The sequence below is a fragment of the Hypomesus transpacificus genome, unplaced genomic scaffold (genome assembly GCF_021917145.1).
Source record: "Hypomesus transpacificus isolate Combined female unplaced genomic scaffold, fHypTra1 scaffold_266, whole genome shotgun sequence".
NCBI classification, from domain to species: Eukaryota; Metazoa; Chordata; class Actinopteri; order Osmeriformes; family Osmeridae; genus Hypomesus; species Hypomesus transpacificus.
In genome coordinates, this window is record NW_025813793.1 from 103951 (window position 1) to 127266 (window position 23316).

Here is a 23316-nt window from a genome sequence, read left to right on the forward strand (position 1 = left end):
CCAGAACAGGGTTCTCCAATCCTGGTGCTCGAGAGCCGCTGTCCTGCATGTTTTAGATGTTTCCATGCTCCAGCACACCTGTTTCAAAAGAATGGGTTGTTATCAAGCTCTGTGATGAGAGAAAGGTTTAAACAGTGCGCACTGCAGACACAAATGGTTAAATAAAATATCTGAACAGATATTGGCCTAAGTTTTTCACACACACACACACACACACACACACACACACACACACACACACAAACATACATAGGTTTGCACACACACACACTCCACAAGGGCCTCCCATGTGAGTGATGATGACACCTTGCTCTGTGAATTCCAACTTTTCTTTCACCTGGAGGGGGCGGAGCCCGGATTAATCCCAGGAGTGTTCTGTTTACGTCACGGCGATTGTGCTGCACTTCCTGTTGGCAGGTTAGAGGCACAGCCACAGGAAACCCTTTGAGGAAGTGAAAATGTAAACAAAGGCTGTGTCTTTCCCAGAAATGAAACATTTGATGTCCCTCCCTTCCTACCTGCGCCCTTATCGCCTCTCTCTCTCTCATCTTCTCTCCGCCTTTTCTTCTTAGGATAGCTTGTCGGTGTCTTCTTCCACAAACACACACACTCGTCTCACAGCATGGTCACAGCAGCATGGCTGACTCATGTGTTGTGGGGGCTGAGGGGGAGGGAGGGGGAGGCAGGGGCGGAGCCAGCCTGCCGTCAGAAACGCCCTGCACCCTGCAGATGTGGTGCTGCTGCAGACGTCGTGTTCTGCTGATGCGTTCATCTGGAGAATCTGGGTCAGAAACAACCCCAGCCTCTGACCTCATTACAAGCTGCCTACTCATCCTGCCCCTGCAGCCCAACCCTACCAGTAATTACCAACCATGACACACACACACACACAGGATCACACACACGTGTAGGCTATAGGAACACACACACACACCCACACCCACACAAATGCACTACAGATAATGAGTGAAATTGCACTGTTTACTGTAATGTGTGTCAAAAGACTAAATAAATAAATAACAAACCAACATACATTCTAACAAACAAAGTGTGCGCGGTCAACCATGCAGAGATCAAATCCAGATAACACCGCAAATCAGTGTATGTTTCAATGGAACAAATCACATCGGTTCCACGTCGGCTAGGTGTGAAGACCATCGAAGACACCTAAGTTTCTTTCATGCACTTTCAAGGTGAGAAACTGGCAGTGGCGGAAATCCCGGGGGTATACGACCCCAAACAAACCTAGAAAAAAATCAGATTTGACTGATGTTGACTAAAACTCTGAGTTCGCTGATAATGTAAATAAATGATGTTTACCCGCTAGGCTACAGTGCAAGCATCATGGTTACCAGGCAATACAAAGGCTACACTAGGCCTATGTGCAGTTGACTGCAGAATGATTTTCAATCTAGACTCTGAATGTGTGAATCACATAAACGCCAAGTTTATTAAAGTGCCTTCTTGACGACATCTCAGCTTTCAGCTGATTCATAACTATACAGTAATGTGGAGCGCCACGCGCGCGCGTTAAAGGTGACGTTAAACTGTTCCCCTATTGCCTAGGAAAAAGTAGCAGAAATCGCGAAACCAAATAGCGGTAAGCCCAAAACCTAGTTTTATCAATCCCATCTATTTACGCGGTGCTCGGTCCCGAGAGCGCCTAACCACAAGAAACAAGGTGAGTCAAACCGCAAAGCATCAGCGAGATCAAGGGGGGGGGGCAGCATCATCGTGTCATTGCTAGGTCGGCAGCTCCGCGGAAAATTTGTGGAGAAGCCACAAGACGCATCACTGATCGGGTGTGGGAATTTTTGAAAATCGAGATGATGGGAGTATATAACTTCTGTAAACGTGGCTACACATTGCAGTCTAGTTCAACAGTCAACAGTCAGAACAGTCGCGGTGTACGGTTGAGGTACAAGATAACAAAAAATGCACGGATTAGTCGCTGCTGTGGCTTTCATCACGGTGCTTGTCTACCAAGCAGACAGCACGCAGGTACACCATAGGGGCGCGCCAAGGCACGCGCCGAACTGTTTGAAACGGATCCCCCCAAACTTGATCAAACAGTTAACGGAGGAAACGAGCAAATTAAAGAATTTGTTAAAGGTAGGAAACAGGATGCTTTTATTCATTATCTGAAGGCCAACTTTAAAATGTGTATATACTGTAATTGTCATTTCAGTTCATTCATAATTTACATTTTGAAACAGAGCGATGTGGCCAGGCGCGAAAGAATTCTCCCCACTTTCTGTACATTCTGCACAAAAGCCAGAAAAGTGAGTAACAGGGAAAACCTCAACTTTAAACATTCTAGTTAAATCTATTAGCTGCAACTCCCCCCCCCCTCCACACACACACACACACACACGCACACACACATAAAAAGCCAAATCATGCCTGTATGATGTATGAATGACACTTTACTGTAATACATGTATGTGCATGCAAAAGTCTTAAACGTAAATTTACAACACAATTTAAAAAAATGTTTTACGTATGTAAAGCAAAAATGCTTGAACAAATATTGAAATGAAAAGACGAAAACAAACACATTCGCAAAATAGCTCTTTTATACTGCTGCACAAATACAGAAGACAATACTAAGGATTTGGTGATATTGGGTGCCTATGACTTCAGCACAGCACTGTATGTAAGTGTGCGTGAATGAGCTCAGTGGTAAAGCATTAGACTGCGGATCAGAGGGTTGGCAGGTTTGATTCCTCCTGTGTGTCCCTGGTTAAGAGGGTCAGCTGAGTGAACAGATGCTGTGTGTCCTGCAGCCCATTGGGACATGGGAGGTGGACAGTCTGCTGGAGCTGTACTCTGAGCTGGTGCTGCCAAGGGCTGGAGACGTCCTGCTGCCAAGGGCTGGAGACGTCCTGCTGCCAAGGGCTGGAGACATCCTGCTGCCAAGGGAACACCTGCTGCCCAGGGAACACCTGCTCCCCAGAGAGACAGGCAGAGAGACAGGCAGAGAGACAGGCAGCCTGTTCATGGAGATGTTCGCCAGGCTCACACACGAAGTCCGGCGCTGTGTGAGTATCTCCCTCCTTTCTCAGACAGACAGACAGACAGACAGGTAGTAAGGTAAACAGACAGACAGACAGACAGACAGACAGACAGACAGACAGACAGAGAGAGAGAGAGAAAGAGAGAGAGAGAGAGAGAGACAGGCAGGCAGACAGACAGAGAGACAGGCAGACAGAGAGACAGACAGAGAGACAGACAGGGAGACAGACAGACAGGCAGACAGAGAGCAAGACAGACCGATCGACTGACAAGCAGACTGACAGAGACAGACAGACAGACGGTTAATAACTGACTCCTCCTCTTCCTACAGCAAAGAGAGCACCCCACCACACCAGCTACAGCCAATAAGAAGAGCATCCGGAAGACGAAGAGAAAGCTTGTGAAGGTAAAACAGTCCTCAGATGAAACCATCTGGAAAGGCGTTTAGGATGACAAAATTTCTTCTATTTTTATCTGCATCGTGGAGATGTTAAAACAATCTGATTAACACTATCTCTCCCTCCTTCTCACTCCCTCTCTCTCTCTCTCTCTCTCTCTCTCTCTCTCTCTCTCTCTCTCTCTCTCTCTCTCCCCCTCCCTCCCCCTGTTGTCCAGGTGATGAAGCGGGGGGGGATGCAGGGGTGAGGAAGGCTGTGGGGGAGTTTCCCCAGATCCTCCTCTGGATCAGTGAGCTCCAGGTCCTGAACCACACCGAGAGAGAGTGACACACACACTCACACACACACACACGCACACACACACACACTCTCTCTCACACAGACACACACAGGGATGACATCACTCCTGCACTTCTACCAAGGTAGAACACCCTGTCCCACAATGATGACATCACGCCTATAACTCAGGGACTGGCTTCCCCTGGCTGGTGACTCAGCTGTCTTGCAGACCCTCAGATTTCACCTCAGCTACCTGGTGAGCACAGACCTACACACACCCAGGACCACACACATGTGAGTGGGGGATGTGTGTGTGAGTGTGTGTGTGTGTGTGTGTGTTTCCGTTAGCCAGTACATCATCTCCAGCTAACAGGGATGTTTTTACAGGTATTAATTCAGTTGTATTAACACAGTTCATCATGTCAGCTCAGACATAAGTATTATGCTGTACTGTAGTTTACTGATGACCTCTCTGATGCTAACCTGGTGAGGCTAGGCAGTGTGTGTGTGTGTTACCGTACACTGTCTGGATGAAACAGGGACCAAATGCCAAAGCCTTATCGAGTCCAAAAGAATCATTAGGGTTTCAAACGTCTCATCTGGGTTCTGGAACGTCAGGGTTCTGGAAGATCAGGGTTTTAGAACGTCAGGGTTCTGGAACATCAGAGTTCTTTGTGGAACTTATGTGTTACAAACTTATTTTGAATTTTAAACTTATTTTGTTGTTACAAATAGTTCTTTAAAGCATTGCTGTCAGTTGTGAAGTGTGGAGAAGTGATTTCTCCCTGCACCCCCCCTGCTTACGTTCTAGTGGGCTCATAGAAACGCCATAGCAACATGGAGGACTGTGTATCACTGTAGTTGTCCCATTATTTCAGAAACGTAAAACTGTAACAATGTCCCTACAGAATGCTGATTAGGAGTTTTCATTTTTCTATATTTATTGATGTGAGAGTAACTTATATGTAAGTTAGTATTTATCTTATTTGTTGAGGAAGGAAAGCGTTGTTTTTAGTATTTCTTTTCAATTCAGACACAAATACTATGTAGTACAACCTGATGTCAGTGGTCTGAATATTTAATAATAACTTGATGTCAGTGCTCTGAGTATCTAATAATAAATAAACTGTTGTTTGAACATCAGTAATTTTGTCTTTAATGTGTTTATAGGCTATAGAACAGACAGAAAGCTTCAGATCAGATACCAATTAGATGTCTGTCTGTCTGTGTGTGTGTGTGTGTGTGTGTGTGTCTGTGTGTGTGTGTGTACAGTTCACATTTGAATGAGATCATCTCAGTTTTCTCTTTATCTCCCTCACAACTCATAGATTGTCTCGCTCAGCCAATTGTGTGAAACCTCTTGCGACAGATAATTTACTCTCAATTTAGTCTGATCTCTTTACTGTAACACCGACTCCATCTAGTGGCAAAACCGTGTGACTACATGACACATATGGATGCTGTCGCATCCACACAGAGACACGCACACACAGACACACACACACACACAGACACACACACATACAGCCAAACACACACACACACACACACACAGACAGACAGACACACACACACACACACACAGACAGACAGACACACACACACACACACAGACACACACAGAGACACACAGACACACACAGAGACACATGCAAGATCATCTTTTCCACAGACAAAGAAAGAGAGGTGAAAGAGTGAGAACACTGAGCTGATGGAATGGTTGAACTGAACAATCATTTTTCCTACTTGCGTTATTGACAGAACCACACATTTACATAATAACCCCAAGGTTTGCTGATGTCACAGGAACATGTGGCTGATTCAGTCTTACTGAACTAGAGAATAGACTCCAGTTACACGCACACTTCTTACAATCATTCTTAGAAGGATAAATAACAGTTGTTACAAAAGTGTATGTAACACAATGTATATGCTTATGTCAAAACTTTGATTACATTAGTGAACGTGTCAGACATGACATTTCTAAACTATTTGAAACCTAAATATTCAAACAGTTACAGTTTAATTCTGGTTAAATAGGCGTAATTCCGATTCAGTTATCTAAATGACTCACACAACACATACATAGCATCACAATAGAAAAAAAGAGACCAATTGGTCTCACTTCTCTCTCTCTCTCTCTCTCTCTCTCTCTCTCTCTCTCTCTTGCTCTCTCTCTCTTGCTCTCTCTCTCTTGCTCTCTCTCTCTCTCTCTCTCTCTCTCAGTAGATACATCAACGTTTTAATTGGAGGAGAAGGAATCATGTTTGTGTATGTATTTACAGTTTTTCACAATTGTTAAAACACATTTCTTGAAACAGTCACCCACTTTCTTAAAACTGTAAACAGAAAATCTCATCTTCAAGCACTATTTACAAAACGAAAAATGCAAAATGAAACTTTCGCCTCAAAACAGATTTACCTGTGCTCAAAATCAAACACAGCTCTCAAATCATAAACAAAGTGATCTAAATTATATACACTATCAAGCAGTCAGTCAACAATACACCAAAAAATGGAAAACACATTTTTACGTTATCTCAAAACAAATTTAATATTTATCCGTCATTGTCTTTTGATGAACAAAGACATGTTCTATCATTGTAGCTCAAAATTGATCAGAAATGACTACTCTGCTTTGCTCTTAGCAATTTTTTTGCTCTTTCTCCTCCTTGTACCCCTATACAGTACTGTACCCTGCATCTCACTACTCGCAACTCACTCTTGTTCTTTGTTGATATGAACCTGCAACCAGTTGAAATCTTTTGAGCAGTCAGTGTTACTGTAAGAAATGGAAAGCAATGTTCAGGGCTATACAATTTGTTCATTGTACAGTATACAGCCTACAATGCACTGTACTACAGTATACAATACTATAGTAAAAGGGACAAAAATCAAAGGAGTAAATGTGATCAATATGCTTCTTCTTGTCTTTGGGCTGAGTTAGGCCAGAGCACTTTGTCGACATCACAAGCCATATTTCCCACCTTCAACAACCTGTTTACTCTCTGAACTGGTTTCATGGTTGTGTCACATCATTTGAAACAAGTGAAATCAATTTTGAGTGGTTGTGTTTAGTCAATGACATGTTTTCTGTATTTGTATTTGATTGTTGCCATTTGTGTTTACCAGTATGGATGACATGTGCATTAGAGTGCAGAATGTGTTTTAAAAATGCGAATGTGTTTAGAGTTTTGCTGGAAATTGTAAGTGAGATATGCAAATTGTGTTTTATGTGAAATGGTTTACAGTAAGGTATTGACAACAAACAGGCACTATTAGCTATATGAGTTCAGGCAACTGTGAACTTTGTTCAGCCAATGGGTTTTAGTGTTTTAGCAATTGAGAAAAACTGTATTACAGTTTTTCACGATTGCTAAAACACTAAACCCCATTCTCTAAATCAAATGTTCAGTAACCTAAACCAATTTGTCAAATCAGACACTCTTTTGGCAAAACTCTAAACACATTCTCATTCACTAAACACATTTTGCACTGTGATGCACTTGTGCTGCAAAATGGTAAACACAGGCGGCAAACAGTAAACACAACTACAACACAGTTGTCATCTGTAAAACACAATGACTCAAAATTGTTCACACTTGTTTCTAATGCTGGTTTGGAACAATGTTAGCTTTCACCGTGGTGTCCAAATACAAGAACAGTTCAAAAATGTTTCTCTGTGTGGCGGTGGAAGGACTATGACCAAAACCCATATACCAGGGTACATTTCATACAGGCAATTGAATTGGCCTGTGGTGACATAGGTGTGGAGTGTTTTCAAGGCTGTATCCAGCACACCAGAGGGTTTTTTCTTGTTGACAGTACTACAGTAAGTTACTGTAGGATGGTTACTGTAATATTTTCAAATCAAATGGACAGTATTTGTATAACCCTTACAAGCAACGTCATAGAGGGCTTCACAATATGTCCATAGAATTGCCCCTCAGCCAACCTCAAGCTTTAAGGAAGAAAAGGAAAAACTCACTTGAGGAGGAAAAATATAAGAAACCTTGGGATGAGCAATTCAGTGAGGGATCCCCTTCTCCAGAGACGGTTGGTGAAAGAGAGGAGCTGAACACAGGCTAAACATGGTCATACAGCAGGAAAGTGTCAATGGGTGTTGTAACACCAAAATCCAGTGTTTCAAAATCCAAAATCAATTTTCTTTATTGAATTTACTGTGTAAACATAGTAAACAAATTCTTCTTTACATGTAACTATATGGCCTGGATACTGTGTTCTCTATTTGTTTGTGTTGTGTCTAATGCTTGCTCCATAGTGTTTATATATTGATTTGTTGTGTTTATGATCTGAAAGCATAGTTTGATTTTGAGCGCAGGTTACATGGTTTAGGAGCGAGTGTTTGATTTTGCCAGAAGAGTCAGAGGTTTTGGGAATGGAGTTTGAATATTTGGTTTTGTGTTTACAGTTTTGAGAAAATGGTTGACTGTTTCAAGGAAAGGTGTTTTGCAATCGTGAAAAACTGTATTGGCTGTGTAACTTCAACACAAACCCACTCACTCACACACCCGCACGCACACACACTAGCTTACAAACCTGCACATGCACGCACACACACACACAACACACAGACACATAGTGTACACACACATATACACACACACCCACACCGACCACAGCCTGCTCTCTAGTATGCTGCATCTCTGCACCCTGAAAGACCAAGCAAGACCCAAGGTTGTGCTGTTTGTCTATTTGCAATGGATACCCGTCTACAGAGTGTATCTATGCATGTGTGTGTGCAAATGGATCTGTGTGTGTGTGTACGTGTCTACAGTACGTCGAGTTTGTGTATCTATGCGTGGGTGTGTTTGTTTGTGTTTGCAGTGTGCTTGTCTAGAGAATGTATCCTATACGTGTGTATTTGCGGTGTGTGTACGTGTCTACAGTTTGTCTAGTGTGTGTGCGCGTACGTATCTGTGTGTGTTTGACTGCGGTGCGTTGTGATTGAAGGCATATCTCTGGTGACGTGGACTGATGCTGCGGCCCTGAGAGTGAGGCTGCCTCACATCCACTTCACCTGCTACTGCCTCTCTCCTCCGCACCGCGGTAACCAAGACTACGCAACTTACATTCACGTCCCCCTTGAACCGCGGATAGTTTGAGGTTTAGAAACTCCACCGTCACACCTCGTCACAACTTACCTTACTTTCTCCTCTCTCCTCTCTTTACTTCTCCTCCTCTCCCCTCCTCTCCTCTCCTCCTCTTCCCTCCTCACGTCTCCTCCTCTCCCCTCCTCACCTCTCCTCCTCTCCTCCTCTCCTCTCCCCTCCTCTTCCCTCCTCACCTCTCCTCTTCTCCTCCTCTCCCCTCCTCTTCCCTCCTCACCTCTCCTGTGTCTCTTCCCTCCTCTCCCTTCAACCTTTTTCTCTTTCTCCTCCTCTTTACGTGTGGCTGTTTGTAAATGTGCTATATAAATAAAGTTGAACTTGAACTCTTTACTCTTAGATAAAGCACCTCCTCTACTGTTAGATACAAAAGGGGTGCTTTATCTAAGAGCAAAGAGTTCAAGTTCAACTTTATTTATATTGCACATTTACAAACAGCCACACGGTTGGTCAAAGTGCTTCACAGTGCGTTTGACCTTACACATGCACTTAAGAATACACACGTACACAATGAAATAGAGTTCAAAAGCTAAAATAGGAATTATAAAAAATAGTAGACAAAATAGAATAATCAGTTTCAAAGAAGAGGAGGTGCTTAACAGTAAAGCATAAAAAAACACTTTTAAAGAGAAAAAAAGAGAACAAATCTTAAGATTTCTGAGGTAATGCAGCTGAGGTAAACAGCTGCATGCTGGCATTTCTGCTCAGAGGAAGTTCCAGGTGAAGTGTTGGAAACACACAGACACACAGTTCCCAGTAAGTCACAGTGCACAGTGCAGGGAAAGGTGGTGTCATTCTTACCAAAGCTTCAGTGGTAAAACGTACACAGCCTTTTTTCAGCCTGTGGTGCAAACTGGCAAGCAGTTTGAACATGACCCCCACCCCCACCCCCACACACACACACATATATGCATACATACACATACATACACGGACACACACACAAAAACACTTGCACACATAAACACACAAGCGTAAGCACACACAGAGACATCCCTGGTGAGCACCTAATGAGAGTTCTGGTTGAGAGGCAGCGTTGAGGTTGGGGCTAGGGTCAGGGTTAGCGTCAGGCTGACAGAGGGAGGAGACTGAGGGACTTCACGTGTTAACCGTGTTTTAGGAGCAGACTTGATCTTGAAGGGAAATGGAGATGAGGAACCACCAAAACCCCAAACCAGAGCTGGGGGTGTTCTCCTGTGAGGGACGTCCTCACACACTATATAAACCCTCACATACACCATGAAGACACAACTCACACACTCTGACTCAGGACGGACCAGTTGCTGCACACCAACACACACACACACACACCAGAGGAGAGCGACAAGAGTGTTTGAGAAGACCTCCCCAGCGAGCTGCAGAGTGTTCAGACAGAGAGACCACCAGCACCATCAGATCCACTTTCAGGAGCGACTGAAGCATCAGAAGGCGACGGCGAAGGTTCTAAAGGTTCTGAAGACCTGTGAGAGGATTCCGGAAGACGAACAGGTTCCAGGAGAAAGCAACAAAGTTCTGATGGGTTTTCCCGTGGTGTTGGTGCTGCTGCTGCCCTGTATGGCTGTGGGCAGCGTGCAGGCCAGTCCCATCTACATCTCCCCAGCTATGGAGACACACATACAGGCTCTCGAGGGACCTTACGTGAGTAAACACACACACACTCACACACACACTATCCCACACGCACACACCATCACACACACGCACCATCACACTATCACACCCAGACACACACCATCACACACACTCACACACACGCACATGAGCGCTAAAGTGTGTGTTTGTGTTCTTGCAGAATCTGAAGGATCCCTCTCTGGTACCTAAACCCATCTTCCTGGTCCTGCTGAAAGACATCAACACCACCCTCCAGGTAACTCCTCCCACATTAACTCCCCCCCCCCCCACACACACACACACATCCCCTCACTTCCGGTAAAACAGTTGTGGTCGATTTGGTTAAAAATCTTAATTGTTGAAAACAGCATTCACACAGAGGCTCTTCCAGAAATCACCAATTGATGAATTGATTAATGAGCTAATTGGTTAATTGGTTTCCAACCCCTCGCAGAGATACCAGCAGATGTTGCTGCTGAATGCTACGTTGTCCATGTACGTCAAGATGCTCTCCTCCATGCTGGCCGACCCCGCTGCTCAAACCCAGCACACCCACCTGGAGTCTCTGCGAGGTCAGGTGCTGCACCTGAAGAAGCATGTGTTCCAGAGTGAGAGCCCCCGTCTGGACACCTTGCTGCACAAGCTGGACGCAGTCCAGGTAAGGGACTGCCACACACCGCACGCTCACAGCACAACAACAACAAGAAGAAGAATATAGTCATAGTAACCTGCATTTATAAAGCACCTTTCTCACACCAAAAGATGCTTTACATAGGAACATACAAAACAAATGTGAATATTATACCCAAATACACTAGAGAAGGTGGAAGTAATATTGAACTTAATTCATCTTACGGCTAAATTGTAAACCCGTCAGACATTTTAAAGAAAGTGTGTGTACCGGCAGAGTACATTAATAATGTGTGTGTGTGTGCAGGTGGAGGACAAATTGGTCCAGAGAAAAGCTTTGAATGAGCTGAAGGAAGTGTTCCAGGTCGCCTCAGAGATTGGTTCAAAACGCCGCAATTAAAACTTGTAGTCTCAACCACCAATCACAGCGCTGGAGTCGGAGCAGTTGGTCCAATCACAACAGGCATCGGGGCAGATTGTCCAATCACAACATAGCGGACAAGCAGACGGTCCAATCAGACCGACGTGTTAATTCTGTCAATCTTCTTCTGTAATAATCATATTTATTTAACTTAACATAATTTAACATATTTATTATCTGATTCAAAGCATCAGCTTTTTGTGGATTGTTGTTGAAGACATGATCTGTATTTATGAATCGTTCTGAATAAATCATTTGAATGGAGATTACGTTTTTTGATTCATTCTTCGTTCATACATGTTGCTGTTCGGTCTGGAGCAAACCCAGCCAGAGGGGTGCTCAGTACACAGAGCCAAGAAACATGAAGAAGAAAACTGCTTTAAACCAGATCGAAAAATGCAAACATGGACTAACACACCTCTACCACGGAAACCAAACCCAAGTTTGAGGATCAAGAGGTTTCAAGTTCAAATCTACGCTGTTCAAATCCACGCTGTTTAGGATAAAAACACCAAATGAAAACATGACATTGATAAGAAACTAAAACAGTGATAACCACATTCCTTCAGTTGATCCTGAGAGGAAGGTGCCTGAAGAAGGTGGAGACCAAAAATATTTATTTTCAAAACTTTTTTGGTGAAAAAAAAACACGCCACAAACTTTTCACACAAAACACGCCACAAAAAATGTCTACTTCTTAATCTACTGAAGGAGAGAGAGAGACAGAGGGAGAGAGAAAGAGAGAGAGAGAGGGAGAGAGAGAGACAGAGAGAGAGAGAGAGAGAGAGAGAGAGAGAGAGAGAGAGAGAGAGAGAGAGAGAGAGAGAGAGGGAGAGAGAAAGAGAGAGAGAGAGGGAGAGAGAGAGAGTAAAACTGATGTCTGACTGGCTGGAAATTCCCATGAGGAACCTGAGAGAAAAAGAGAGAGAGGCAGACAGAGAGAGAGAGAGAGAGAGAGAGAGAGAGAGAGAGAGAGAGAGAGAGAGAGAGAGAAAGAGAGAGAGAGAGAGAGAGCGAAAGCACTTACAATAAAAAAACTATATTTTCTTATTTACTCATTTAGCAGATTATTATGATGATATACTGTATGTGTTCGATCAATTACCATAATATTACATTAAATGTAATTTGGGATTATTATATATTATTATGATAGTTTGTGATAGCAAAAATTTCAGTTCTATTAAATGTGTCTTCTCTTCACCATGCACTGCTTTGGCAACTTTGTTCAACCTGAATACTCATGCCAATAAAGCATACTGAATTGAATTGTTAGTGTGAGAGTGAGAGAGGAAAGAGGGAGGGTGAGGGAGAGAGAGTGGAGAGAGAGAGGGTGAGGGAGAGAGAGCGGAGAGAGAGAGGGTGAGGGAGAGAGAGCGGAGAGAGAGAGGGTGAGGGAGAGAGAGCGGAGAGAGAGAGGGTGAGGGAGACAGAGAGAAAGGGAGGATTGTCTCACCTCTGAAGGAGAATGACTCCTGAGTGTTTCTGTGTGGAGGTGGTCAGGTGACGCAGCAACCAATCACGTTGTGCGTGGTGGAACAAGACGTAGAATCACAACCCACCCAATCCTGGTAGAGCATGAGGGAGAGCACCGGAACGTTCCGAAACTCATGGTAACGGTGGTGACGCAACCATGAAGGGTGGGGTTAGGGGTGGGGGTCGTTAGGGTCGTTAGGGTCGTTAGGGTCATTAGGGTCATTAGGGTCGTTAGGGTTAGGGTCGTTAGGGTCAGGGTCGTTAGGGTCAGGGTTAGGGTTACCACTGAGATGGTCAGCATTCAAACTGTGTGTGACGGTGAGCAGACTCTTACCTGATCACACTGACTATGACAGTGTGTCACCCTGACACACTCTGACTAAAGCGTGTCCAGATTTCCGATCAAGGACAGAGTTCACATCCAGGTCAATACTGAGTGAAGATCTGGGCAGGGATTGGTTCATAGATATTTGAGATCAGGGCAGTGATTGGTTCATTGATGGGAACACTTCTATGTTCACATATTCCGCCAAGTATTACCGTAATTCATACCGTTTTCTTTCTTCATCGACCATTTCTGCTTCTGAGAACAGTATCATGACTCTACTGAAGAGGCTTGCATGGAGCAACGCCCAGATGTACCCCTGTCAGTCCTACACACACACACCTGTGCACACATGCATGCATGCACACACACACACACGTTTACACAAACAAATACCTGTGCACACACACACACACACACACACACATGCACACAAGCACACACACACCTGTGCACACATGCATGCATGCACACACACACACACGCACGCATGTTTACACACAGAAATACCTGTGCACACACACACACACACACATGCACACAAGCACACACACACATGCATGCTGGTGGGCTCTGCTGCACAAAACCACAGAGTTCTTTTCCCCTGGCCTCGCCCCGTCACTACTCCGTAACTCACCTCCTTCAGGGGTGAACAGATGGGGAGAGGGCTGGGGAGAGGACTGGGGAGAGGACTGGGGAGAGGACTGGGGAGAGGACTGGGGAGAGGGCTGGGGAGAGGGCTGGGGAGAGGGCTGGGGAGAGGGCTGGGGAGAGGGCTGGGGAGAGGGCTGGGGAGAGGACTGGGGAGAGGGCTGGGGAGAGGGCTGGGGAGAGGACTGGGGAGAGGGCTGGGGAGAGGACTGGGGAGAGGACTGGGGAGAGGGCTGGGGAGAGGGCTGGGGAGAGGGCTGGGGAGAGGGCTGGGGAGAGGACTGGGGAGAGGTCCTGATGACAAACACACGGCTGATATGGAGGCATTGAAAGTCACTGTTTCCCCACAGACCAACCAGGAACCAGCCTGCTGTGTCTGGAGCCCTGAACACAGGAAACCACGCACCCACCATCAGCCCACCAGACCCCTGTGCACTCTGACACACTGGCATGTTACACAGGCGGGCTAACACACATGGACACACACACACATGGACACACACACACACTAGCTGCAAACGTACAAAACACACGCACGCAGGCAAACACATTTCTTTAAGTTCTCCTCACAGCAGAAACGTAGGTGTCTCTTTTCCAGAGAAACTGAGAAACAACGAAAGCGTCAAAAGCTGAACTTCCCTGACAACAGGAAGCATCATCAGCACCAGCCTCACTACTTCCTGGGGGAGTCCTGGACCCCAGCGGGGGGAGGCGAGAGTGGGGAGGCGTCTCTGACACGAGAGGAGCGTCTGTGTAAGTTAGAGGAAACTGACTTCTCAGTCAGGGAACCCACATTTTCACACCTCTGTTGGTATATATACCCCTGCAGAGCCCGAGCCAGCACCATTCTCACAGGCCTCCAGAGTCCTCCACCACACTGAAGGCTGAACTTCAGATCAGGCTGCAGGCTGAGTGAGACAGGGTGTGAGGTCTGGTGATTGTGTCCAGGTTAGGATGAGTACCAGGCATGTGTGGAGCGGGGCAGCAGTGTGTCTCTGTGTCATGCTCTGCTGGATGGGGGAAGCCAGAGTGGACTCAGCGTTCCTGTCGGACGCCATGGACAGCAACATCCAGAAACTGATAAAGCAACATGTGAGTATCTCTCTCTCTCTGCTTCTCGATCTCTCTCTCTCGCTGCCTCTCTCTCTCTCTCTCTCCCTCTCTCATAGACCCGTGGCTGTAAAGAGTGAGTTTGCTCCCACTGTGTCAGGCCCTGATGGCACAGAGGGCCAGGGGGCAGAGGTCAGGGGTTACAGTTGAACCCCAAGGCTAGGGTATTGTAGCTGACTTGGCTGGTCTACATCAAATACAGTGGCAGCTCTATTTGATGATGTATACAAATGCTTCTGTTAGATCCCAAGTGTCAGGCGTTTCTGTGGGCTGGGCACTACCCTGCTTCACCTGGGTCTGCTGGGCACTACCCTGCTTCACCTGGGTCTGCTGGGCACTACCCTGCTTCACCTGGGTCTGCTGGGGACAGGGCCTGCTGGGGACAGGGTCTGCTGGGGACAGGGTCTGCTGTGGACAGGGCCTGCTGGGGACAGGGTCTGCTGGGGACAGGGTCTGCTGGGGACAGGGTCTGCTGGGGACAGGGTCTGTGGTTAGAGGGACTGGTACATGCTGGGGACAGGGTCTGTGGACAGGGTCTGCTGGGGACAGGGTCTGTGGACAGGGTCTGCTGGGGACAGGGTCTGCTGGGGACAGGGTCTGTGGTTAGAGGGACTGGTACATGCTGTGGACAGGGTCTGTGGACAGGGTCTGTGGTTAGAGGGACTGGTACATGCTGTGGACAGGGTCTGTGGACAGGGTCTGCTGGGGACAGGGTCTGTGGACAGGGTCTGCTGGGGACAGGGTCTGCTGGGGACAGGGTCTGTGGTTAGAGGGACTGGTACATGCTGTGGACAGGGTCTGTGGACAGGGTCTGTGGTTAGAGGGACTGGTACATGCTGTGGACAGGGTCTGTGGACAGGGTCTGGGGACAGGGTCTGTAGACAGGGTCTGTAGACAGGGTCTGTGGACAGGGTCTGTGGTTAGAGGCACTGGTACATGCTGTGGACAGGGTCTGTGGACAGGGTCTGGGGACAGGGTCTGTAGACAGGGTCTGTAGACAGGGTCTGTGGACAGGGTCTGTGGTTAGAGGCACTGGTACATGCTGTGGACAGGGTCTGTGGACAGGGTCTGGGGACAGGGTCTGTAGACAGGGTCTGTAGACAGGGTCTGTGGACAGGGTCTGTGGTTAGAGGCACTGGTACATGCTGTGGACAGGGTCTGTGGACAGGGTCTGGGGACAGGGTCTGTAGACAGGGTCTGTAGACAGGGTCTGTAGACAGGGTCTGTGGTTAGAGGGACTGGTACATGCTGTGGACAGGGTCTGTGGACAGGGTCTGTAGACAGGGTCTGTGGACAGGGTCTGTAGACAGGGTCTGTGGACAGGGTCTGTGGACAGGGTCTGGGGACAGGGTCTGTAGACAGGGTCTGTGGACAGGGTCTGTGGTCGGTGTGACAGGCCAGTAGCACCTGTTAGCAACTGTTAGCTTTGCTGCCTACACATTCACAGTTATCTACTGAAACCAGATGAGATCATGGTGATGTCACCATCTGGATACAGTCAGCTCTTAGTGTGAATCCCCCAAGCCCTTTCTGAATGTGGTGTTTGGGTTGGGACGCCTGATGGGGACCCAGGTTCTCTGAGGACCCAACCACCTCCACTACCTCCAACTCACACATCACTGGGTTCTGACACAACCCTTTAAACAACAACAGAACAACTGATCAGAAGTCTGACAACTCAAACAACTCTCTCTCCCTCCCTCTCTCTCTCTCCCTCTCTCTCTTTCGCTCTCTCTCTCTCCCTCCCTCCCTCTCTCTCTCTCTCTCTCTTCCTCTCTCCCTCTCTCTCTCCCTCCCTCCCTCTCTCTCTCTCCCTCTCTCCTCTCTCCCTCTCTCTCTTCCTCTCTCTCTTTCGCTCTCTCTCTCTCTCCCTCCCTCTCTTCCTCTCTCTCTCTCTCTGTAGAAACTTCAAGAGACCGAACGTTCCTGGGGTTCTCCTGTGTTTCCTGCAGATCTCCTCAACTCCAAGTTGGAGGTAAGATTCTTGAGAAGAACCCTCCCCCCCCCCTCCCCTTTTGTCTCTCTCCCTCTGTCTTTGTCCCCCACCCACTCACTATTCCTCCCTCTCTCTCCCTCTCTCTCTCTCTCCCTCTATGTCTCTCTCCCTCTCTCTCTCAGGATTCAGAAAAGGCCATCCTGATGGGCCTGGCCCTGGAGGTGTATGAGAAGATACTGGGGCAGATGGCGGGGCAGGAGGGGGAGCAGCAGGGGGAGGGGGGGCAGGAAGGAGACCAGACCCGGGCTCAGGTCTTGAAGAGAATCAAAGAGATCCAGAAGAACTACTTCCCTCGCCACGTGGAGGTTGGGAAGGTTGTGAAGAAGCTCTGGAGCATTAAGGTGAGTGTTCTGACCTGCAGGGGCTGAGGCACAGGCTGGAGCTGTTAGGCTGGAGCTGTTAGGCTGGAGCTGTTAGGCTGGGGGCGGGGCTGGAAGCTAAGGCTGGAACTCACTGAGTCTCTTTCCCTCCCTCCCTCCCTCCCTCCCTCCCTCCCTCCCTCCCTTCCTCCCTCCCTCCCTCCCTCCCTCCCTCCCTCCCTCCCTCCCTCCCTCCCTCCCTCCCTCCCTCTCTCCCTCAGACTGAAGACGTGCAGGTGCAGAGTAACTCCCTGTGGGAGCTGAAGAGGGTGTATGAGGAGGCGTCCCGCCTGGGGAACCATTTCAAGAAGCTTCAGATGAGGAGAAGGAGACGACAAGCTCAGAGGACCAAAAATCCCCGGGTATAGATGTCCCTCCGGCCTGGCCAACCCCCACCTCTCCCCGAGATACAGCAGCTATTTTTTAACTAAATTCTATTTATTCTATTTTATAATATATAATAATTATTTATTTTAATAATATAGTTTTTCACATTGTACACAATGGTATATTATCGTTGTTAACATAATCTGTTTTTTTAAAATCATCAATACATTTAATTTATTTATTACTGTAAGTGGACTGGGGAATCTCGATGACTAAATAAACTGACATGAGTGATGAAACATGTTGTGAGGATTTAAACTTTTAATGACTGACACACACACACACACACACACAAGCACGGTCACAGTACACACGCACACACCCACGCACACACAAGCACGGTCACAGTACACACACACAAATATACACACACAGAGAGACATCACAGACACACACAAGTGGAAGCATGGTTGATGAGTCACCAATACTGTCATACAGTCTGAGGAAACAAAAACAGCCGGAACAGCATTCTTCTAAACATAGCACACACACACACACGCACACACACAAACAAACACACACGCACACACTCAACAACTGTCACACACACTAGCACAGGCACACACACACACGCAGACATGCGTGACAAAAAAACCCACTGGCCCCATGCCTGTAAGGTGTGTGAACTGAGCTACTGGTGGTGTTCTCACCAAACTGGCTCAGTGGCAGATAAGGGCCTTAAAGCATCTTGGCATCGCAGACTTCAAAGCTGGGAGGAAGAAGGCCGCACAAAATCCTGCATCTGCATTTCTTCACAACAACAAAAGCTATCATGTTCTAGGTAATGAATACTGCTTCAGGATATTCATTGTGTTTTGATCCCTCAACCTGGGAACACAGTGGCTGGGAAGGTGCGAGAGGAAGAACCAGACAAACTGCCTCTTCCCAGCAGTTACGCAAGTAGGTCAGTGAAGGAGGAGAGAAGGATTAATGCTGTCATCTCAACATGCCCATGACAATGCGTTTCTCTTACGTAATTGAGAAATTATTTTGACTTGGCAAGCAACAACTACACAGTAGCATAAAAAAAATATGTATAGTATATAGTTTGTATCAACGGCTTGACACATAAATGCTACCTGTAGTATCCCTGCAGTGACCCAAACAGCAGCTGTCTTCATCTAGAAGAAACCTGCTAGTGACTGATGACAACCAATAAACAGTGTGTGTGTCTTTGTGTCTGTGTGTGTGTGCTTGCTAATGACTGGAGACCTCTGACATTCCTAAACACAAGAAATAAAAACGTTAGCCTTTGTGTGCAATAATGGTGATGTGGATAAATGTGTCTCAAAATAATGTCCAAGGACATGAACGACATGGAAGCTTTTTCAGAACAATGAATGGAGAAGTCAGGGACTCTGACACACGAAAGGTTTGGAAAGCTCCAGGTGAGCATAATGCATTCAGGGTAAAGAGAGTTCACCCATGTCCTGCCTCTGTCCACCCTCCTTGTTTTATTTCCTTCCAAGGAAAGACGAAAAGAAGGAAAATAGGAAGGGAGGAAGGAAATAATCTAAATAATCAAATCCAGTGCTTCAGAGGGTTGTTTAGCTGAGAGAGAGCAGGGGTCAGGGGTCAAGGGTCAGCTTATTAATACCTCTGTTGGTGTGTTTTATCAATACATCTATCAACATGCTTATCAAAACTTTTATCAGCATGCATGTCAATACATCCTTTAATGTGTTTATTAATACACATGTTGACACCTCTATCAACAATCTTTCTATTGATACTTTCATTATGTTTAACATGAACGTATGTCTTTCAATCCTTCCTATATGTTTAATGTATGCACCTTCCTGCCAAAGTAAATTCCTTGTCTGTGCAAACATTCATGGCGAATACAATCCCTTGTGATTCTTCTGATTCTGATCAGCGTTTGTGTAAAGGTGCAATAATGTAGGCCAGGACGGAAAGTTAGACTCAAAGTGAATCTGAAGCAACCATCTCCTCACTCTTAAACCTTCTCATCTCCATACCTCAACCTTGACAGCGTGTCTGGCTTTCTGAAGACGGTGAGGTGTTTGCAAGCCAGAGGAGCTGTGACCTGACCAGATGAAGGCCCCCCCAGCAGAGCGTGGGCGAAGGAGGTCACACGGCCATGCTTCGCTTCAAACGTTACTGTCAGGGTCCTCTGCTGCCCGCTCCCCTTCCTGCCCCCCCCCCTTCTCACAGAGCTCCTTCACGCTGCGGCTTATTCACTATCTAGGACACGCAGAGACCCTGACATACCGTGACCTGGATAGAGTCTCCACACATCACCACATGCTCTCTAACTACAAGCTGAGAGAGACAAAGAGACAGAGAGACAGAGAGACAGAAACAGAGGGAGAGAGAGAGAGAGGGGTCATGGTGTTGAACCCTCAGAACCCAGTTCCTCTGGGCTTCTGGACCAGTGTAACCAGGAGAGGGTTCTGTAACCAGGAGAGGGTTCTGTAACCAGGAGAGGGTTCTGTAACCAGGAGAGGGTTCTGCTGAGCTGGCCAGGGAGGTTCAGCATCCTCCTGCAGATGACCTACTTCATGGTGGGCGGGGAGAAAAGGGAGGGAGGAGGTAGAGGGAAAGAGGAAGGGAGTGGGGGAGGGAGGGAGAGGGAGGAGAGTCAGGTAGCCTATATAAGTCAGGACTCAAAGGTGGAAGGCAGACATAAGAACACAGTCAGTCAGGTAACTTGGCAGGCAGGTGTCGTCAGCCAGACAACCAGGTTATTAGAGAGCCAGTCAGTGAGGTGTCCTGCCTAACAGGGAGCTAAAGAACCAGTTAGACGACCACCTAAATTAAGTTCCACAAGAAAGTTGCTTTCAGTTACCTGAAAGTATCTGTGCTCATTGGCGGCAGGAGAGACCTCACAGCTCACAGAGACCCAGAGAAGACCAGGTCAGGACCAGGTCCAGCACCAGCACCAGGTCCCAGTCCCCGGCAGACAGGATGCTGCCCAGGCTCCCGTGGCTCGTGAGGGCGCTAGTCCTCCTGACCCTCTGGGGGCAGCAGAGCGTGCAGGCCAGGAGAGGGCAGCAGCGCGTGCAGCCCAGGCGGGGGGCCAGGTGTGCTGAGGGGAAGGCTGCTTGCGCTGATCTGCACACTCTGAACAGACTGCTAATGAATATGGCTGCCCATGGCATTGTAAGTACAGGACAATGTTATCTACAGTCACGTGGGTTAGTTACTGCTGTAAACCCTAATGATATCATGTAACCCGCTGACTCATGAAATGACTGACTGACCGACTGACTAGCAGGCTGACTGACTGGCTGGCTGGCAGGCTGACTGGCTGGCTGGCTAACTGACTGGCTGGCAGGCAGGCTGGCTAACTGACAGGCTGGCTAACTGATCTGACCCTCTCTTTCCTCTGTCCAGAATGACTCGGTGCATGATGAACGGATCCTTCTGGAGGTGAAGAACTTCCGTAAGATCAAACAGAAAACGGTGAGTCCTGCACCCAGCACCAGCTGAACCTCTGACTCCTGCTCCAGCTAGGTTTACCCCCAGCGAGGGAGGAGTGAGAGAGACTGTGTTGAAGAAGCAGGGACACCAGCTGAGGCATCAGAACAGTCTAACATGATGTGTTTTCACCCTCTTATTTCATCCCAATTCTAAAATGTGATCATGTGACACTCTCAGCCGAGTTCTTTAGATGTCCGTTTCTCCGACTGTATTGTGTGTGGTTCTAATGTGGAGGTTCTCGTTCCTCGTTCCAGAAACTCCACGGGTGTGTTCTGCTGAAGGTCCTGGACTTCTTTGAGGATGTTCTCCTGAAAACAGCTCAACATCCTCACCTGAAGGCCTTCCTGCCCGCCATGCAGCGATGCGTCAAAGTGGTAAGGGAAGGAAGGGCGGGCCAAGTTGTTCTCTGGTCCAATCGCTTTGAGCGATCGACTCATCACTGTTTCCCATTGGCTTGCAGAAGGAGAAGAGTTGTGACGGACTGTACCACAAGGCCAATTGGAACGCAGGGAACCAGGTAAATGGAACGGATGTACTTGGTTCTAGTGCAAGCAATTGTTTATTGGGTTTTGCATGTTCATTTTGTTCCCTTCTATGATCTGACCTCAGTTTGTAATATGTGTTCTATGTCATATCCCCTCTGTGTTGAAGTTTGGGTTAATGTTCAACTTCCTGCCTGGGTCTGAACCCAGTGTGACTCCTGTCTGTGTTGTGTTCCAGTCCCAGCCTCTGTCCAGTCTGAAACCCAGAGACATGGCCATTCTGCAGCTACACTTGCTTCAGTCAGCCAGCGAGAAGGTCAGTTGTATTCCTCAGACAAACATTCCATCAGGTAGTCCCAGCGTAGCAGGTGTGATTGCATCGCTCGTCAGAGTCACTTCCTCATGACCCGCACTGGGGGTTTGAACTCAAGTGCTCTTGACTGGCCATCACCTTTACAAACACTGCTTTAACCTGCTACGCCACCGAAAAGTTAACTCTTCGATAGCACGGGTGGGCAGTATTTACGCTGAGGAGTTTAACCAATTCAACTTGATATACTGCTGAATGAATACTCATACACTATTGTGCTGTTGCTTCGTGTGTGTGTTCAGCTGTCAGATCCTGGCCTGGTGGACAAGGCTCTGATGGAGATGCAGGGCCTGGTGAAGGGGGGATACGTGCAGGGGCGGGGCTGGCGTCGCTGGGAGAAGACGAAGCAGGGGTGACATCACTTCCTGGACACGCCCACTTTACGAAATATAGACAACCTCCGGAATGTCTCCCTCCCACGTCACCTTGGAGACGGACCCCTTCACCTTGGAGACGGACAGACGACGGTTAAAGAAGATGGTGCAGTTGTGTATTTGTGTTTTGTGTCCTTTTGTATTCATCAAAAAAAAATGCTTTTAGTGAAAAAGCAATATTTGTCGACTCATGAAATTGTAGTTACTTTCACTTTTAAAAAGTTTTGAAACAGTTGTGAAAAGATTCAAAATGAAAATAATTATTAGTATAAACTGTCTGTATTGTTGATGATACAAAGAAAAAGAAAGATGATGAGAATTAGGAAGATGATTCCAACATTGTATTTTAATTTCTGCTTATATTTTTGTATTTGCTTCTTGTCTGTGAAGCTGAGGTCAATTCTCTGAGTAACTTTACCAGAAGTGAGAATAGATCAAAACTGGTGTTGTACTTTCAATGAAAGGTTCAGTTTGGGACTGTGAAGGCAGGCAGTAATGTTTGGATTAACCTCCTTGACTTCATTTTTCTGTGAAAATATGAGGTGAGGTTAATATATAGCTGGTGTGTGTGTTAATGTAACCTGCTTTTGTGCATGTAAGTCTTCCAATTAAAAAGTGGCAGCTGAACAGTTTGTGTGTCCAAACATGAAAGAGTGTGTGTGTGCATATGTGTGTGTGTGTACATATGTGTGTGTGTGTGTGTGTGTAGTTATGGGAAATTCCAGAGAAGCTGGGCTTTTATGAAGCGATTTGATGTTGAGCGTGTGGATTGTTGAGTGTGGTGATGGTTGAGTGATTGCTCAATGGCAGGTATGTGATTAACAGATCCTGGGATAACACTGGTAACACAACCAGTTCA

General features: G+C 46.9%; 3 protein-coding genes and 1 long non-coding RNA gene across 6 annotated transcripts in view; 3 read left to right on the forward strand and 1 right to left on the reverse strand.

Moving 5' to 3' along the window:
* The window catches only part of LOC124462960, a 635-nt gene extending 15 nt beyond the window's left edge, over positions 1-620 (reverse strand). Inside the window, exons 1-3 of the long non-coding RNA XR_006955498.1 lie at positions 519-620; positions 338-442; positions 1-78 (exon numbers count right to left, since the gene is read on the reverse strand). The exon at positions 1-78 is cut by the window's left edge and continues 15 nt beyond it. This is a non-coding gene — a long non-coding RNA (uncharacterized LOC124462960). The remainder of the gene's footprint in view (positions 79-337; positions 443-518) is intronic.
* Positions 621-1784: 1164 nt separating this feature from the next.
* LOC124462956 lies at positions 1785-4754 on the forward strand. 2 transcript variants are annotated; one of them, XM_047014682.1, is made up of 5 exons: positions 1785-2112; positions 2217-2282; positions 2787-3041; positions 3347-3421; positions 3631-4754. In XM_047014682.1, exons 1-5 carry the CDS (start codon positions 1936-1938, stop codon positions 3658-3660), a joined length of 603 nt encoding a protein of 200 aa, XP_046870638.1. In that variant the 5' UTR covers positions 1785-1935; the 3' UTR covers positions 3661-4754. The 2 variants fall into 2 exon arrangements, with proteins under 2 accessions (XP_046870638.1, XP_046870639.1); XM_047014683.1 differs by lacking the exons at positions 1785-2112; positions 2217-2282 and having other exon boundaries at positions 2383-3041.
* A 9940-nt stretch (positions 4755-14694) lies between these two features.
* Positions 14695-17808, forward strand: ifng1 (interferon gamma 1). The gene is made up of 4 exons (XM_047014684.1): positions 14695-15027; positions 16949-17020; positions 17164-17382; positions 17622-17808. The coding sequence occupies exons 1-4, from the start codon at positions 14890-14892 to the stop codon at positions 17766-17768; spliced, it is 576 nt and encodes a 191-aa protein (XP_046870640.1). The 5' UTR covers positions 14695-14889; the 3' UTR covers positions 17769-17808.
* A 2594-nt stretch (positions 17809-20402) lies between these two features.
* si:ch211-266a5.12 (uncharacterized protein LOC557488 homolog) lies at positions 20403-23084 on the forward strand. 2 transcript variants are annotated; one of them, XM_047014666.1, is made up of 7 exons: positions 20403-20910; positions 21145-21213; positions 21486-21605; positions 21692-21748; positions 21952-22029; positions 22326-22486; positions 22784-23084. In XM_047014666.1, exons 1-6 carry the CDS (start codon positions 20716-20718, stop codon positions 22437-22439), a joined length of 633 nt encoding a protein of 210 aa, XP_046870622.1. In that variant the 5' UTR covers positions 20403-20715; the 3' UTR covers positions 22440-22486; positions 22784-23084. The 2 variants fall into 2 exon arrangements, with proteins under 2 accessions (XP_046870622.1, XP_046870621.1); XM_047014665.1 differs by having other exon boundaries at positions 20404-20910; positions 22326-23084.
* Positions 23085-23316: the final 232 nt, after the last annotated feature.